General features: G+C 39.9%; 1 protein-coding gene across 2 annotated transcripts in view; it reads left to right on the top strand.

Annotated features, from left to right (window-relative positions):
* ADGRA3 (adhesion G protein-coupled receptor A3) overlaps positions 1-15,525 on the top strand; it is a 132,304-nt gene that overhangs the window by 100,613 nt on the left and 16,166 nt on the right. For both annotated transcript variants that reach the window (XM_027544170.1, XM_027544171.1), the window contains exons 13-15: positions 395-608; positions 816-1,024; positions 14,853-14,977. In XM_027544170.1, the coding sequence (XP_027399971.1) occupies positions 395-608; positions 816-1,024; positions 14,853-14,977 (548 nt within the window). The remainder of the gene's footprint in view (positions 1-394; positions 609-815; positions 1,025-14,852; positions 14,978-15,525) is intronic.

The raw sequence follows: 15,525 nt of genomic DNA, 5'->3' as shown, positions 1-15,525 counted from the left end.
CTCCCTTTGTGCTCATTCACCATATTTTGTCATTGTAAAATTCATAGGCAGAGTGATCGCTGAGATCTTGTTCTGTTTAATGCAGTTTACTTCAGCAGTGTACAGTATCAGGGGAAAATTCACTTTGAAATAATCCCTTGTTTACTACTTTAATGATTTGAAATAGAGTTTGCATTTCTCTTTATTTTCTGCTGCTTTTGTTCTATGCTGTTATATGATCTTTAGGCATTTCACTTAATGAATAAATTGTTTTAACTACTAAATCTCACTCATATTTAAAACCTGTGTTCAGCATGTAACTAGTCAGTATTCATAACTGTCTGAAATGTTTCTGGTTTTAAACTACTAAGATGTCAACTCTTCTTTCTTTATTTTTTTTTTAATATATTTTCAGAACACTATTGTGGAGGCTTCTATTCAGCTTCCTCCTTCCCTTTTCTCACCAAAGCAAAAAAGAGAAGTCAGACCAAGTGATGACTCTCTCTATAAGCTGCAACTCATCGCATTCCGCAATGGAAAGCTTTTTCCGGCCACCGGGAATTCAACAAATTTGGCTGATGATGGAAAACGGCGTACAGTGGTTACCCCCGTGATTCTCACCAAAATAGGTTTGTCTGTGGCGTATGTCTTCCTGTAGTCACTGGACAGCACGACTCGATCATTCCCTGCTCCTAAAGATGCTTATTTTTGTTCCTTCTCATTTTAATGAGTCACTAGAGAAAAAAAGATATTTGCAGATGCCCATTCTTGTATGTTGACATTTAATTGTTCATGAAATTTGTTTCAGAAATATTTTTATTTCCCTTTTCCTCCAGATGGTGTGAACATTGATACCCACCACATCCCCGTTAATGTGACACTGCGTCGAATTGCGCATGGAGCAGATGCTGTGGCTGCCCAGTGGGATTTCGATTTGCTGAATGGACAAGGAGGCTGGAAGTCCGATGGGTGCCATATACTCTATTCGGATGAAAATATCACTACCATTCAGTGCTACTCCCTTAGTAACTATGCAGTTTTAATGGTATGGCAGTTGTTAATGCATAAACACTAAGCATTCGAATTTCTTCCCTATGCATAGTTAAGCTCAAATGAAGATTTTTTTTTTAACTTTTAACGTAAATTGCTCCCTTAATTAAGGAAGAGGTGACATTTGGTGTCATTCTGATTTTAAAGGGAAATTGAGTTACTACTAAGTGAAATGTATTGGATTGAATTTGGTACGGGAATTTTCAGTAAACTTTAAGCCAATCAATTCAACTAGACCTTGACCTTAAAATTTGGAAACACGCTGTCCAACTCTTAATCAAGAGTGATTCATTTGCCCAAAGACACACAGTAAATAGGGCTTCCCTGATGGTTCAGCTGGTAAAGAATCTGCCTGCAATGTGGGAGACCTGGGTTCGATCCCTGGGTTGGGAAGGTCCCTTGGAGAAGGGAAAGGCTACCTACTCCAGTATTCTGGCCTGGAGAATTCCATGGACCGTATAGCCCATGGGGTCGTGAAGACAAGGCGGAGCAACTTTCACTTCCTCACCCAGTGAATGGGGCTTCCCTGGTGGCTCAGATGGTAAAGAAGCTGAGTACAATGCAGGAGACGTGGGTTTGATCCCTGGGTCAAGAGATCCCATGGAGAAAGGAATGGATACCTATTCCAGTATTCTTGCTTGCAGAATTCCGTGGACAGAGGAGCCTGGAGGGCTACAGTGCATGGGGTAGCAGAGTCAGGCATGACTGAGCGACTAACTTTCACATTCACACAATGAATAGTGAGAGATTTTCCTACTTTGCTATTTAGTGCCTCTCCGACTACACATCGTAATTTTTTAGATTCCTTTTGTATTTAGAGTAATGGTGATAATTTCAGTTTAGTTGCTGCAAGCAGCAGCACTGACACAAATGTCTTCAATTTTAATGCTAATCAAGTTAATGTTTTCTGTTATTTACTATTTTTGTATTTATTAATTTTTTTGTGAAATAGCTAGTTATTAGCGTATCTTTTTATTAATGAGTCATTTATGTGAATCTGATCCCTGAGTTGATAATTATGAAATTAGCCGTACTAGTTTTTATTGCATATTGTGGTTATTCTAAGATACTAACATCCTGAAGTGTGTATACATTCATTTAGAGCAGAGTGGAAGAAATTACTGATGAGCATGAAGGACATTTCTTAGCAATGGCTTGAGGCTAGCCTGGGAGTGAGGATGCCTACGTTGTGATTTCTGCCACCAGCTCTGAATCTTCTGTTATCTAGATAATATTTTATCAAAGCACCAAATAATCTTGAAACATGATATATTTTACTCTAAGTGAATTTTCTTTTCTTAAAACTACAAAAGAGCATTTTCACTGGAAATGGTCTTGAAGCATGCTTTAATTGGAGTAGATTTTCTTCAGCTCTGTATTTTGGTTTTCTCTTTACTTCTCAAATTACGCTACCTACCTAGTGTCCCGAACAGGTGAAGGAGTAAGTAGATTATCAGGCAGGGCAGAAGGATTAATGTGTGTGTTATTTAACCCAGCAGATAGTGGGTGGGGTCTACACTAGGAAAGAGCTCAGCTGTTTGGATCTAAGTCATCTCTCCTTTTGGGTTTAGTGCTAATAGTGTAGGATTCTCTTCACAAATAGATGTTTGAGTTCTGTAAGTCTAAGTCTGGTTTCTGTAAGTTCACATTTTATTGTTTTGTAGTCAGCTTTCAAAGAATGCTTGAAGCAGTAATTAAAATATGAAGCATTTGCTCTTTCAGTTTAAAAGTGTTTTCTCATTCAGGTTTTGATTATAAAATAATGTGGAACTGAGAAGTACTGAAGGAGAAATAAGAGAGAGGTAGCATTGCAGAGAAGGCAATGGTACCCCACTCCAGTACTCTTGCCTGGAAAATCCCAGGGACGGCGGAGCCTGGTGGGCTGCTGTCTGTGGGGTCGCACAGAATTGGACATGACTGAAGCGATTTAGCAGCAGCAGCATTTGAGGAGAAGGCAGTGGCAACCCACTCTAGTACTCTTGCCTGGAAAATCCCATGGACGGAGGAGCCTGATAGGCTGCAGTCCATGGGGTCACAAAGAGTCAGACACGACTGAATGACTTCATTTTCACTTTTCACTTTCATGTGTTGGAGAAGGCAATGGCAACCCACTCCAGTGTTCTTGCCTGGAGAATCCCGGGGACGGTGGAGCCTGGTGGGTCACACAGAGTCGGACGCGACTTAGCAGCAGCATCATTTGAAATTTTTTTAGTAGTTAACTAGAAGAAGTTGGTCAAGAGAAATGAAATGCAGACCCACAACGAAAGGCATTTTATAAGCTTCAGTGTTCAAGACATGATACTGTACCATGTGAAACTTTTATTAAATACCAGTTAAAATATCTATTTTTGAACTTCCTAGCAGTTCTTCTCCACAGTTTAAATTAGTATAATCCTTTTCTTGAAGAAATAAGCTATTCTTTTATCTTTCATACTTTTAATCTTTTAAAAAATGTAATACACAATTCTTAAAGCTAGAATACAGCACTAAGTTTTTTTTCTGTTTTCAAAGAATATCCTTTCTCTTTTCTTAAATATAACTGTGCCACCTAGAGGTAGCAAGGTGAAAAGGATCTGAAATTGTTGACAAAATTGTCAAAGTTAGTATATGGCATTTTTAGAGTTGCTGATGAAATGTGAAGGCAAAGTTAATGAAATCATACCTACTCTTAAATAAAGTCATGTCTGAGTTAGAAAACATAGCTTTAGAAATTGGAAGTCAACATCTTTTTTTCTTTGCCTGACACTGTTTTGAATAATAGATAAAATCCTATTTTTTTTTTTTTTTTTTTTGAGAACTGCTTTAATGTAGGATTTTATTTAGCAAGTCTAAATTCCTTTATTGGCAGCTAGCTCATAAAGCTTTTCCTGCTGTGGTTTAAAAAATAATGTGTATTTAGAAAATGAAATGAAAAGAATATATTTGTTTTTAAATCTCAAATAGATAGTCATAGTTCTAGACAGATAACATAGTTCAGTAGGCATCCTGCAATAACCATTTATATTCTAAGTTCTCAGAGAAAAAAGTTAGGTAGAAATAGAATTTGTTTGAATTATGTGATCAGAAATAACCAATTGACCGGAGGTCAGTAGGGAACAAAAAAACTGAATGAGGAGGGCCAGACTATTCATGGTAGTACTTACTACTTAATTGGTATTAGTAGTGAAGATAAAATAACCACTATATCTTGATTCTCCTTTGTTACTATATTCACCTAGAAACACATGAAACCAGAGAGCACTCATTTGTTTTTACATCTCTAGTTTTTTTCAAGGCAAACTGTGGTTTCATTTACTCTATAACTGAACATGAATGTTAGCATTGTTTATATAATTCTTAAGTAGGTATTATACTCACATGGATCAATTGTTTGAATTATTTCTAATTAATGTACAGTGAGAAATTAAACTCCTGACACTCTGTTGTCTCTTCTGCACAGAATCAGTTGAGTTCAGTTCAGTCGCTCAGTCATGTCCGACTCTTTGCGACCCCATGAACTGCAGCACGCCAGGCCTCCCTGTCCATCACCAACTCCCAGAGTTCACTCAGACTAACGTCCATTGAGTCGGTGATGCCATCCAGCCATCTCATCCTCTGTCGTCCCCTTTTCCTCCTGCCCCCAATCCCTCCAAGCATCAGTCTTTTCCAATGAGTCAACTCTTCACACGAGGTGACCAAAATACTGGAGTTTCAGCCTCAGCATCATTCCCTCCAAAGAACACCCAGGGCTGATCTCCTTTAGAATGGACTGGTTGGATCTCCTTGCAGTCCAAGGGACTCTCAAGAGTCTTCTCCAACCCCACAGTTCAAAAGCATCAATTCTTCAGCACTCAGCTTTCTTCACAATCCAACTCTCGCATCCATACATGACCACTGGAAAAACCATAGCCTTGACTAGATGGACCTTTGTTGGCAAAGTAATGTCTCTGCTTTTGAATATGCTATCTAGGTTGGTCATAACTTTTCTCCCAAGGAGTAAGCGTCTTTTAATTTCATGGCTATAGTTACCATCTGCAGTGATTTTGGAACCCCAAAAAATAAAGTCTCTCAGTGTTTCCACTGTTTCCCCATCCATTTCCCATGAAGTGGTGGGACCGGATGCCATGATCTTCGTTTTCTGAATGTTGAGCTTTAAGCCAACTCTTTTACTCTCCTCTTTCACTTTCTTCAAGAGGCTTTTTAGTTCCTCTTCACTTTCTGCCATAAGGGTGGTGTCATCTCCACAGAATAGATAACCCTTAATAGTTTTTTTTTTACGCATTATCGAAGGACTTTCACGTATGTTACAACAAAATGAATACATGATCCTATTTTCTTACATTTTTATATGAAGGTAGCATGCTGCAAACATTCTAAACCATTCCTGTTTCCATGAAGCAGTGTATCTTACACAAGGATGATGCTAACCATGGAACAGTATGTCCTAACACTGATGATGCTGCCTTGTGTTGGTGATATTCTTTGGATGATATGAGGGTAGTGATGGCAGTGGTTAATTTTTATTAAGTACTTAATGCACTGGGTTCTCTTAAATCTTTACCTACATTATTGTGCTACTATTATTACCCCCAGTTTCCAGATAGAGAAACCAAGGCATAGAGAAGTGAAGGACCATGACCAGGTTGACAAAGGTAGTCAGTGTGGAGTTGGAGTTCAAACTCCAGAAATGTCTTCTTAATCCCACTACTGAATTTCCTTTCTGAACACTTCCTTATTAGTGTTAGAGAGCTTTCTCATTCTTTTTTATCTCTGAATATTACTTTATGACCTCACCATCATTTATTTGGGCATTCTTCTATATTGTTTGTGTTATAATAATTTCTGTGTATAGAATGATTTTACACATTAGAAAATCTGTATCATAAATTATCTGAAGTAGAATTGATAATCAAAGGGAAATCAAAACTTTTTCTTTTTTCATTAAATTGAGCTATTGATCGATGTTCATAGATCTTAACTATGTAGCTTAATGGTATTTTTACCTGTGAACCTACATGTTTAGCTGCCATCAAGACTTTTATTTGAGCACTCAGAAGCTCTGATATGTTTCTTTCTAGTAAATTTTCACTGTCATTTGAAGAAATAGCCTTCTGATGTGTATCACTAGATAAGCTTCATCTGCTCTTTAATTCCATATAATTGGAATTGTACAGCATGCACTCTTTGTGTCTGGTTTCTTTTCCATCATGATGTCTGTTCATCTTTGTTTTTACATGTGGTAGCAGGTTATTGTTTTTTCGTTTTCCTTCATAGTAGGCCATTTTATGGGCTTCCCAGGTGGTGCTAGTGGTAAAAGAACCTGACTGCCAATTCAGGAGATGTAAGAGATGTGGGTTCAATCCCTGGGTCAGGAAGATCTCCTGAGGAAGGCATAGCAACCCACTGCAGTATTATTGCCTGGAGAATCCCATGGACAGAGGAGCCTGGTGGGCTATAGTCCCTGGAGTCACAAAGAGTTGGACATGACTGAAGTGACTTAGCATACACACAGGCCATAGTATGAAGATATCAGAATTTGTGCATTGATGGATTTTTGAGTTGTTGTGAGGTTCTGGATATCAAGAAAAAGCTGTTGTAAATATTTGTGGACAGTGACTTCAGCCATGAAATTAAAAGACACTTGCTTTTTGGAAGGAAAGCTATGACAAGCCTGGACAGTGAATTAAAAAGCAGAGACATCTCTTTGCTGACAAAGGTCTGTCTAGTCAAAGCTATGGTTTTTCCGGTAGTCATGTATGGATGTGACAGTTGGACCATTATGGTCCTGAGTCCTGAAAAATTGATAATACTTTTGAACTGTGGTGCTGGAGAGGTCTCTTGAGAGTCCCTTGGATAGCAAGAAGATCAAACCAGTGAATCCTAAAGGAAATCAACACTGAATATTCATTGGAAGGACTGAAGCTGAAGCTCTAATACTTTGGCCACCTGATGCGAAGAGCCAACTCACTGGAAAAGACCCTGATGCTGGGAAAGATTGAGAGCAGGAGGAGAAGGAGGTGACAGAGGATGAGATGGTTGGATGACGTCATTGACTCAATGGACATGAGTTTGAGCAAACTCTGGGAGATAGTGAAGGACAGGGAAGCTTGGCATGCTGCAGTCCATGGGGTCAAAAAGAGTCAGACACGACTGAGTAACTGAACAACAACAACAAAATAATTTAGGAACATGTTTTTTGATGGACATGTGCATACAGGAGTGGAATTGCTAAGTTGTAGGCATCTGTATGCTGTGAGAAGTAATGCCATGCAATTGATCAAACTGGTTTTATTGGTGGAGTCTCACCAGTAATGAGCGTTAATTGCTCTATATCCTTCCCAGTGCTTGGTATTCTCAATCTTTAGTTTTGGTCTTCTGGTGGCTGTGCTGTGATAGATCATTGTGGTTTTAATTTTTTAAGTTTTTTCAGTTTTTAAAATTTTTTTAAATTTAAATAAGATAAAACTTAAAATTTTTGTTTTTTGGTAACTGATAATATTGAGTACCTCTTCATTTTCATATTACAGTTTGAGTAGCCCTTTTGTGAAGTTATTCTTCAAATCTTACATATTTTTAATTTGATTGTCTGTTGCTTTCTTACTGGCTTACAGGAATTCTTCATGAACTCTGAATAGGATCTCTTTGTTAGATTTATGTGTTGCAAAAATCTTCTCCCAGTTCATGACTTGTTTTAATCAGTTCAGGCTGCTACAACAGAATATCACAGACTAGGTCATTTACAAACAGAAGAAAAAGAATTTTTTTTTCATAGTTTTTGTAGGAGACAGGAAGAATTAAAAAAAAAAAAAAAAAAAGCAGCCTCTGGCAAGGGCTGCAAAAGAAATTTATAATTGTTGGTAAACTGGATGCTATAAGGCATGAGACTCTTGGAACAAGTCCAGAGGGAACAGTTCATAACCTTGAAAACAAGATATGATCCTGGGGTCGGAAAACTGACCCCAGACTGTTCCTCAACTGTCGTCTCAGAGTCACATGTTTTGTGTATCTGATGAAAAAATCTATAGATAAAAATATTAGTCTTAGTTACTGATTTGTTATTGATTACTGTTTCGTAATTACTCAGTGGTTGATGATCATTTTGTTCTTTGGCCCTGAAGGCCACATGAGTTATAGTTTAACTCCCCGCTTATTCTTTCATTCACAGCTGAAAGTATAATCAAGCTGCCTTGGATTCAGTTTCGGGACCTTCACCTTGGAGCCACGTTGGTCCCCTGATCCTCGTTTTTCTCTAAATTCTTGTGTCTCGTTTCTTATTCTCTGACTGTATTGAGCTTTCAAAAACCCTGCTTGTCAAGCTGGTCTTGATAGTTTTGGAGGCTTAAGTCCATGATCAAGAAGCTAGCAGATTATTTGTCTAGTGAAGGCCTGCTTCCTGCTTCATAAATGCTGTCCTTTCTCTGTATCCTCTTGTGGTGGAGGGGGCATGGGAACTCTCAGGTGTCTCTTTTATAAAGGGACACTAATCCTGTTTATAAGGGCTCCGCCCTCATGACCTAATCACCTCTCAGAGGCACCGCCTCAAGATAATATCACATTGGAGGTTAGGATTCAACATGTGAATTTTAGCTGGGTGACACAAACATTTAGTCTATGGGCATGCCTTTTTCCCTTTTTTCTTAATGTTGTCTTTTTATAAGCAGAGTTTCTAATTTTTCTAAATTTTTTTAGTAGTTAATGGGTTTTATGTCCTATTTAAGAAGTCTTTGCTTACCCCCAAATTATGAAGTTATTTTCCTTTATTTGCCTTAAGAAGCTTTAAATGTGTTTTATCTTTCACATTTAGGTCTGTGATTCAACCGGAACTGACTTTTGTGTATGGTGTGTGTTCAGTTCAGTTGCTCAGTTATGTCCGACTCTTTGCGACCCCATGAATCGCAGCACGCCAGGCCTCCCTGACCATCACCAACTCTCGGAATTCACTCAGACTCACATCCATCGAGTCAGTGATGCCATCCAACCATCTCATCCTCTGTCATCCCCTTCTCTTCCTGCCCCCAATCCCTCCCAGCATCAGAGTCTTTTCCAATGAGTCAACTCTTCGCATGAGGTGGCCAAAGTACTGGAGTTTCAGCTTTAGCATCATTCCTTCCAAAGAATACCCAGGGCTGATCTCCTTCAGAATGGACTGGTTGGATCTCCTTGCAGTCCAAGGGACTCTCAAGAGTCTTCTCCAACACCACAGTTCAAAAGCATCAGTTCTTCGGTGCTCAGCCTTCTTCACAGTCCAACTCTCATATCCATACATGACCACAGGAAAAACCATAGCCTTGACTAGATGGACCTTTTTTGGCAAAGTAATGTCTCTGCTTTTGAATATGCTATCTAGGTTGGTCATAACTTTCCTTCCAAGGAGTAAGCATCTTTTAATTTCATGGCTGCAGTCACCATCTGCAGTGATTTTGGAGCCCCAAAAAATAAGATCTGACACTGTTTCCACTGTTTCCCCATCTATTTCCCATAAAGTGATGGGACTGGATGCCATGATCTTCGTTTTCTGAATGTTGAGCTTTAACCCCACTTTTTCACTCTCCACTTTCACTTTCATCAAGAGACTTTTTAGTTCCTCTTCACTTTCTGCCATAAGGGTGGTGGTATATGTTAGGAGGATTAAAATCTTGAAATGATTCCTTGTTTCTTAGGGGAAAAATTAAACAGACATAGTCTCAATTTTTTTAAAGACATTTTTAATTTTAAATCTGTTTAAAATTTTATTTTATTGCCAAACTCTTTTTAAAATACTTATACTCTGACAGAGGGAAACTGAGATGTTTTTCTTTGGTCTTCCTTCCATTGTTTAGATCTTGATGAGTTTAAACCATAATTAATTTATAATTATTATTGATGTGATGCCAGTAAATTATTTAAAACTGCTAGTGCACCCCACTCCAGTACTCTTGCCTGGAAAATCCCATGGACGGAAGAGCCTGGTAGGCTGCAGTCCATGGGGTCGCTAAGAGTCGGACACGACTGAGCGACTTCACTTTCACTTTTCACTTTCAGGCATTGGAGAAGGAAATGGCAACCCACTCCAGTGTTCTTGCCTTGAGAATCCCAGGGACAAGGGAGCCTGGTGGGCTGCCGTCTACAGGGTCACACACAGTCGGATACAACTGAAGCGACTTAGCAGCAGCAGCAGCAGCAGTGATCTTATATTTAGTAATTCTCAGGCTAAAACTATTGTATCAATCTCTATCAGGTTAATAAAAATTTCAAAAGCTCTTCTTCCGTTTATTTGGTTCCTTAATAATAAGTACTTTTGTAGTTTTTAACACACTTTTACATGTTTTAATATTCTCTGAATTGGTGCAGTTTATTTTGGTGAACTTTACTTTCCATTTTCTGGCCTGTTTTCTTAAATTTAGTAGTAGTAGTAATAACACTTCATTTGTGTCCGACTCTGCAACCCCATGGACTGTAGCCCACCAGGCTCCTCTGTCCATGGGAATCTCCAGGCAAGAATACTGGAGTGGGTTGCCATTCCCTCCTCCAGGGGATCTTCCTGACCCAGGGATTGAACACAGGTCTCTTATGTCTCCTGCTTTGGCAAGTGGGTCCTTTACCACTAGCGCCATCTGGGAAGCCCTTAAACTTTGCACCATATGTAAGAGTGACTAAGATCACCATTTAGTGATGGACTGTGGTTGAATAAGCACCAGAGGCAGACTTTTCCTATGTTATGTATCACGGTATTGCAAATGTGAATGACACTTTGTACTTTTCTTCCATGGGTGTCTCCTAGTGGCCATTTGGACAATGTATTTGGTAATTTTTTTGTAATGGAAGTGATTTGATTTATAAAAAGAGAATAAAAGCAAGAATCATGGGTTTCTGTGAAATTAAAGAGATTGAAGTCTTTTGATGTGTGTCTTTCTGAACAGGTAGATTTTTTTTCAGTAGAGGTATAATTGACATACAACGTTTTATTAGCTTCAGGTATACAATGTAATGATTCAGTATTTGTGTATATTGTAAAATGATCACCACAATAAGTCTAGTTAACATCCATCAGTATACAGTTACAATTTTTTTCTCATATGGTATAAACTAGCTTTACTCTTTGAGCAGCTTTCAAACTTCTGTATTATTATTAACTGTAGTCCCTTGCTGCACATTGCATCGCCAGGGCTTCATTTGTTCTATATTTGGAAATCGGTGCTTGTGGACTCCTTTCACCTGTGTTTTTGTTACAGTATCACAAAGCCTCTATTTGTTGATGGATATAATTGAAAATAGTTTTAACTTAAGATTTGTACCTTACCTCTTTTGTTTTAGTCTTTAACTTCTCTTCTTTCCTATCCTGATCTTCTCAGTTGTCTTATATGGCCTTAAATTCTCTTACATTTTGTCATCAAGATACAAGATCAAGTTTTTATTAACTTGATTTGTCTCCTTTACACCAGTAATGGAGTCTGCAAACCCTGGCAAATATTTGATCCACAGGCCTGTTCCAGTCAGCTCTTATTTGTTTGTTTGATGTTCTAAATGCTGGAAAGCTAGAAATGGTTTCCAAGTTTTAAAGATTATATTTTAAGTGGTTAATAAGTACCTGCATAATAACCTCAATTTTGCCTTTGGCCTGCAAAGCTTGAGCTCTTAACTCTCTGGCTCTTCACACCTTGCCAGAGGTTCTCTTTCATTTAGAAAGGTCTATTTATTGTGACAACAAAAATGCCCCTGTGCGACAGTCAGTAGTACTTGCTCCTTCCTCCAGGACTACTTTGGAGTTTTAACATTCTGGGTCCTCTGTGTCAACATCCAGCTTCCTGCTCATGCTATGTCACATTCATTGGCTTTTGAAAAAACTGAATTCTTTTAACCATAAATATTGTATAAAATGTAAGTGAAAGAGGAGAGTGAAAAAGTTGGCTTAAAGCTCAACATTCAGAAAATGAAGATCATGGCATCTGGTCCCATCACTTCATGGGAAATAGATGGGGAAACAGTGGAAACAGTGTCAGACTTTATTTTTTGGGGCTCCCAAATCACTGCAGATGGTGATTGCAGCCATGAAATAAAAAGATGCTTACTCCTTGGAAAAAGTTATGACCAACCTAGATAGCATATTAAAAAGCAGAGACATTAATTTGCCAACAAAGGTCCATCTAGTCAAGGCTATGGTTTTTCCTATGGTCATGTATGGATGTGAGAGTTGGACTGTGAAGAAGGCTGAGCGCCGAAGAATTGATGCTTTTGAACTGTGGTGTTGGAGAAGACTCTTGAGAGTCCCTTGGACTGCAAGGAGATCCAACCAGTCCATTCTGAAGGAGATCAGTCCTGGGTGTTCTTTGGAAGGACTGATGTTGGGGCTGAAACTCCAGTACTTTGGCCACCTGATGAGAAGAGCTGACTCATTTGAAAAGACCCTGATGCTGGAAAAGATTGAGGGCAGGAGGAGAAGGGGAAGACAGAGAATGAGATGGTTGGATGGCATCACCGACTCGATGGACATGGGTTTGGGTGGACTCCGGGAGTTGGTGATGGACAGGGAGGCCTGTTGTGCTGCGGTTCATGGGGTTGCAAAGAGTCGGACATGACTGAGTGACTGAACTGAACTGAACTGGCAGTTTGTCTGATGTTTTGTTGGATAATATCCAGCCACCTGTGTTTTTTTATTCTCTGCAAAGGCCTGTGGAAGTCAAGCATACACAGGTTCTGCCCCTTCCCCAGACCCTGCCAGATGAGATGACTGTGGTGTCTCCATTTTACTGTGGGGTAACTGCCCCAGGTCATACAGCTAGTGGTGGCAAAGTATTCTTGGAACATTTCCTGAAGGATTGGAAAACAGGCAGTGCACAGAAAGAGTGAAGAGACCACATCCTAGACGCTGAAAGTTTGTCCTCATTTATTCTCCATGGGAATAGAAGCTTTTCATAGAAACGAGGGAGAATCTGTCCACTCCAGCTAGCGTCTAACTGGCTCTTGTTGCCCCAGTCATCTTTGAATTTCTCTTCTAACATTCTGGATTTTTAGCAGAATGCAAGTATTGATATGTTGAAACTGTGTACCATAGACCATGGGCATCTTACAAGGACAGGTTGTTCAGAATGGTGGCTGTAGGTTTCTGTCTTGTATTTTCCCTTTCGGGTCTTAGTTTATAGACTGTCAGCCCCCAAGAGATCCTGTGTTTCCCTGAATACCTGGTACTTGGCATAGTGCCTGGCCACGGTGGTCACCCAGCTGGCATTTATCAAATACGTAGATGAAGTACAGGCCTGTGACTCCTGACCGTGGGCTGGAGTGGAATTTCCCCTGCTGTGCCTCCAGTTTCTCATTAACTCTGACTTTTGTCAGGCTCTGTGGCCTCTGTTAGTCATTTGTTAATGATGAAGGATTTGCGAAGGTGTTCGGATAGATCTTTCTGGCTGTGTAATTATACACAATTGAGCACTGATTCTCCCCAGGAAAGTGTGCTGTTTCCCTCCCTCCTCCTCCTCTGTTGAGCCGTCAGTTTCCTCGTGTGTCTCACCCATTCCTTCCTGTCTTCACATCTTGGTTTTTCTAGTTTTAAGAATTATCTTAATAACTTCCTGACTAGAGATGCATCCCACTGTGAACTCCTTTCCACGTCCAGCTGTCATTTTCTAGCTTTCAGAATCGGTTTAGAAAGAGAATTTGGTGACAGGACCTGGTGAATCTGTGGCTTTGTCTCCTGACACCCTGGTTGTCTGGCTTGGGGTCCGGGGCCCCGGGAGAGACATCTTCCAAGCCTGCCCCAGTCCTTTGTCAGGAAGGAAGCCTTCAGGTGAATGGTGTTTTCGTTTTAGGACGTCACTGTCTGCTTTGTTTTAGGGAGAAGAGCCTTGGCAGCCACAAACTCTTTCAGATCTGATCTTCCCAGCCCTTAACCTCTTTGTGCCTCAGTTTTTTAAGCTATAAAATGGGACTAACAATATACCTAGCTTATAGGGTTATTCTGTGTAGGGTGCTGGCACGGTGCCTGGTTTAGGATAAATGCTCTGTGAGTGATCTGCTATTCTTATTTGTTATTACTGGTATTTGATCTCTAAGCGCTCAGTCACAGGGCTGCCCTTATGTTGATCAAACATGGTTGTGATCTCATTGTGTGTCTGAGGACCCTGTGACTTCTCAGCTCTTCAAGAGCAAGAATCATGGGTTAGCATTGCATCCCTGTCCTTCGCACAGTGTCTGGTCCCTTCATATTTGTTGAACTTGACTGCGGGAGGTTAGGCTTTATTGACTAAGAGATACTGCTACTGTCTTGTACCTTATTAGCTGGTGAATATGCAGAGTGACACGTTGGGTAAAAGTGAAGTGCTAGTCGCTCAGTCACTTCTGACTCTTTGCAACCCCATGGACTGTAGCCCACCAGGCTTCTCTGTTCATGGGATTCTCCAGGCAAGAATACTGGAGTGGGTTGCCATTCCCTTCTCTCGGGGATCTTCCTGACCAAGGGATCGAACCTGGGTCTCCTGCATTCTTTACCGTCTGAACCATCACGGAAACCGAGGGCATTAAAAAGGCTGAAGTCTGTGGTTGACCTTCTAAATCACTGCTTTCCCTCAACACTACCATCAAAGGAGAGTCAGTGTTCACATTTATAAAGCAGATAGTCTGTTGTAAGAAGAGTGTGTGTGTATGTGTGCATGTATGTGTCTATACATACTACATGAGTAGTTAACACAGTACAAGTTAGGAGGGCATAGTAATGTGTGAGGAAAATGGCATGAAACATAGCCCTTGGATACAATGAAGAGATCCAAGGGCCAGAGTTCTCTTTATCAGTATATTTTAGCCCCTGAGAAAATCCCAACAACTTTGTGCAGAGCAGCATTCCTAGAATAATGCTTTCATTTTCCCTTCAGGATCTGACGGGATCCGAATTCTACACCCAGGCAGCCCATCTCCTGCACCCTGTGGTCTACACGACTGCTGTCATTCTTCTCTTGTGCCTCTTAGCAGTCATCGTCAGTTACATATACCATCACAGGTAAGAAATGAAACCGACTGCAGAGGCCTGTGGACGTTATTTCACATTTAATTAGGATAAAATGTTATCCTAATTTTATACCTAATTTAATACCATGCTGTCCTTCCAAAGTAAGGGCAGTTACTTCAGAGTACCTCCAGGCCTTCTTTATGCAAGTCAAGACATAAATAATAAGTGCACGTGGTGATAAACTCATCTTCTGCAGCGTCCAGTCATCCTGCTGGGTTTGTACCTGGCAAAGAACATGGGAAGTGTGTGTTAGGGAGTGGGGCATGAGGGTGAGGTCAAAGTGGAGCCTGGTTACCTGCAGAGGTATCTTCCTGAACCAGACTGTGGTATTATTTCTATTTCATAAATTTTTGCCTGTTGTGATAGTCTCTTTTACACATGGCATTTAAGAAAGCTTGTGGCATTTAAGTGTGGGATATGGTTTTTGTTAATTAGAGGCAAAGGTACAGAAATTTTTATTTTATGGTAAGATATAATGAACTGAAAGGATTTGCTAAGCAGAAATACATTTTCAAGAGGTTTTGCTAGAATGTATTTTC

The sequence above is a fragment of the Bos indicus x Bos taurus genome, chromosome 6 (genome assembly GCF_003369695.1).
Source record: "Bos indicus x Bos taurus breed Angus x Brahman F1 hybrid chromosome 6, Bos_hybrid_MaternalHap_v2.0, whole genome shotgun sequence".
Classification (NCBI taxonomy): Eukaryota; Metazoa; Chordata; class Mammalia; order Artiodactyla; family Bovidae; genus Bos; species Bos indicus x Bos taurus.
This window is presented reverse-complemented; position numbering and strand designations above follow the sequence as displayed.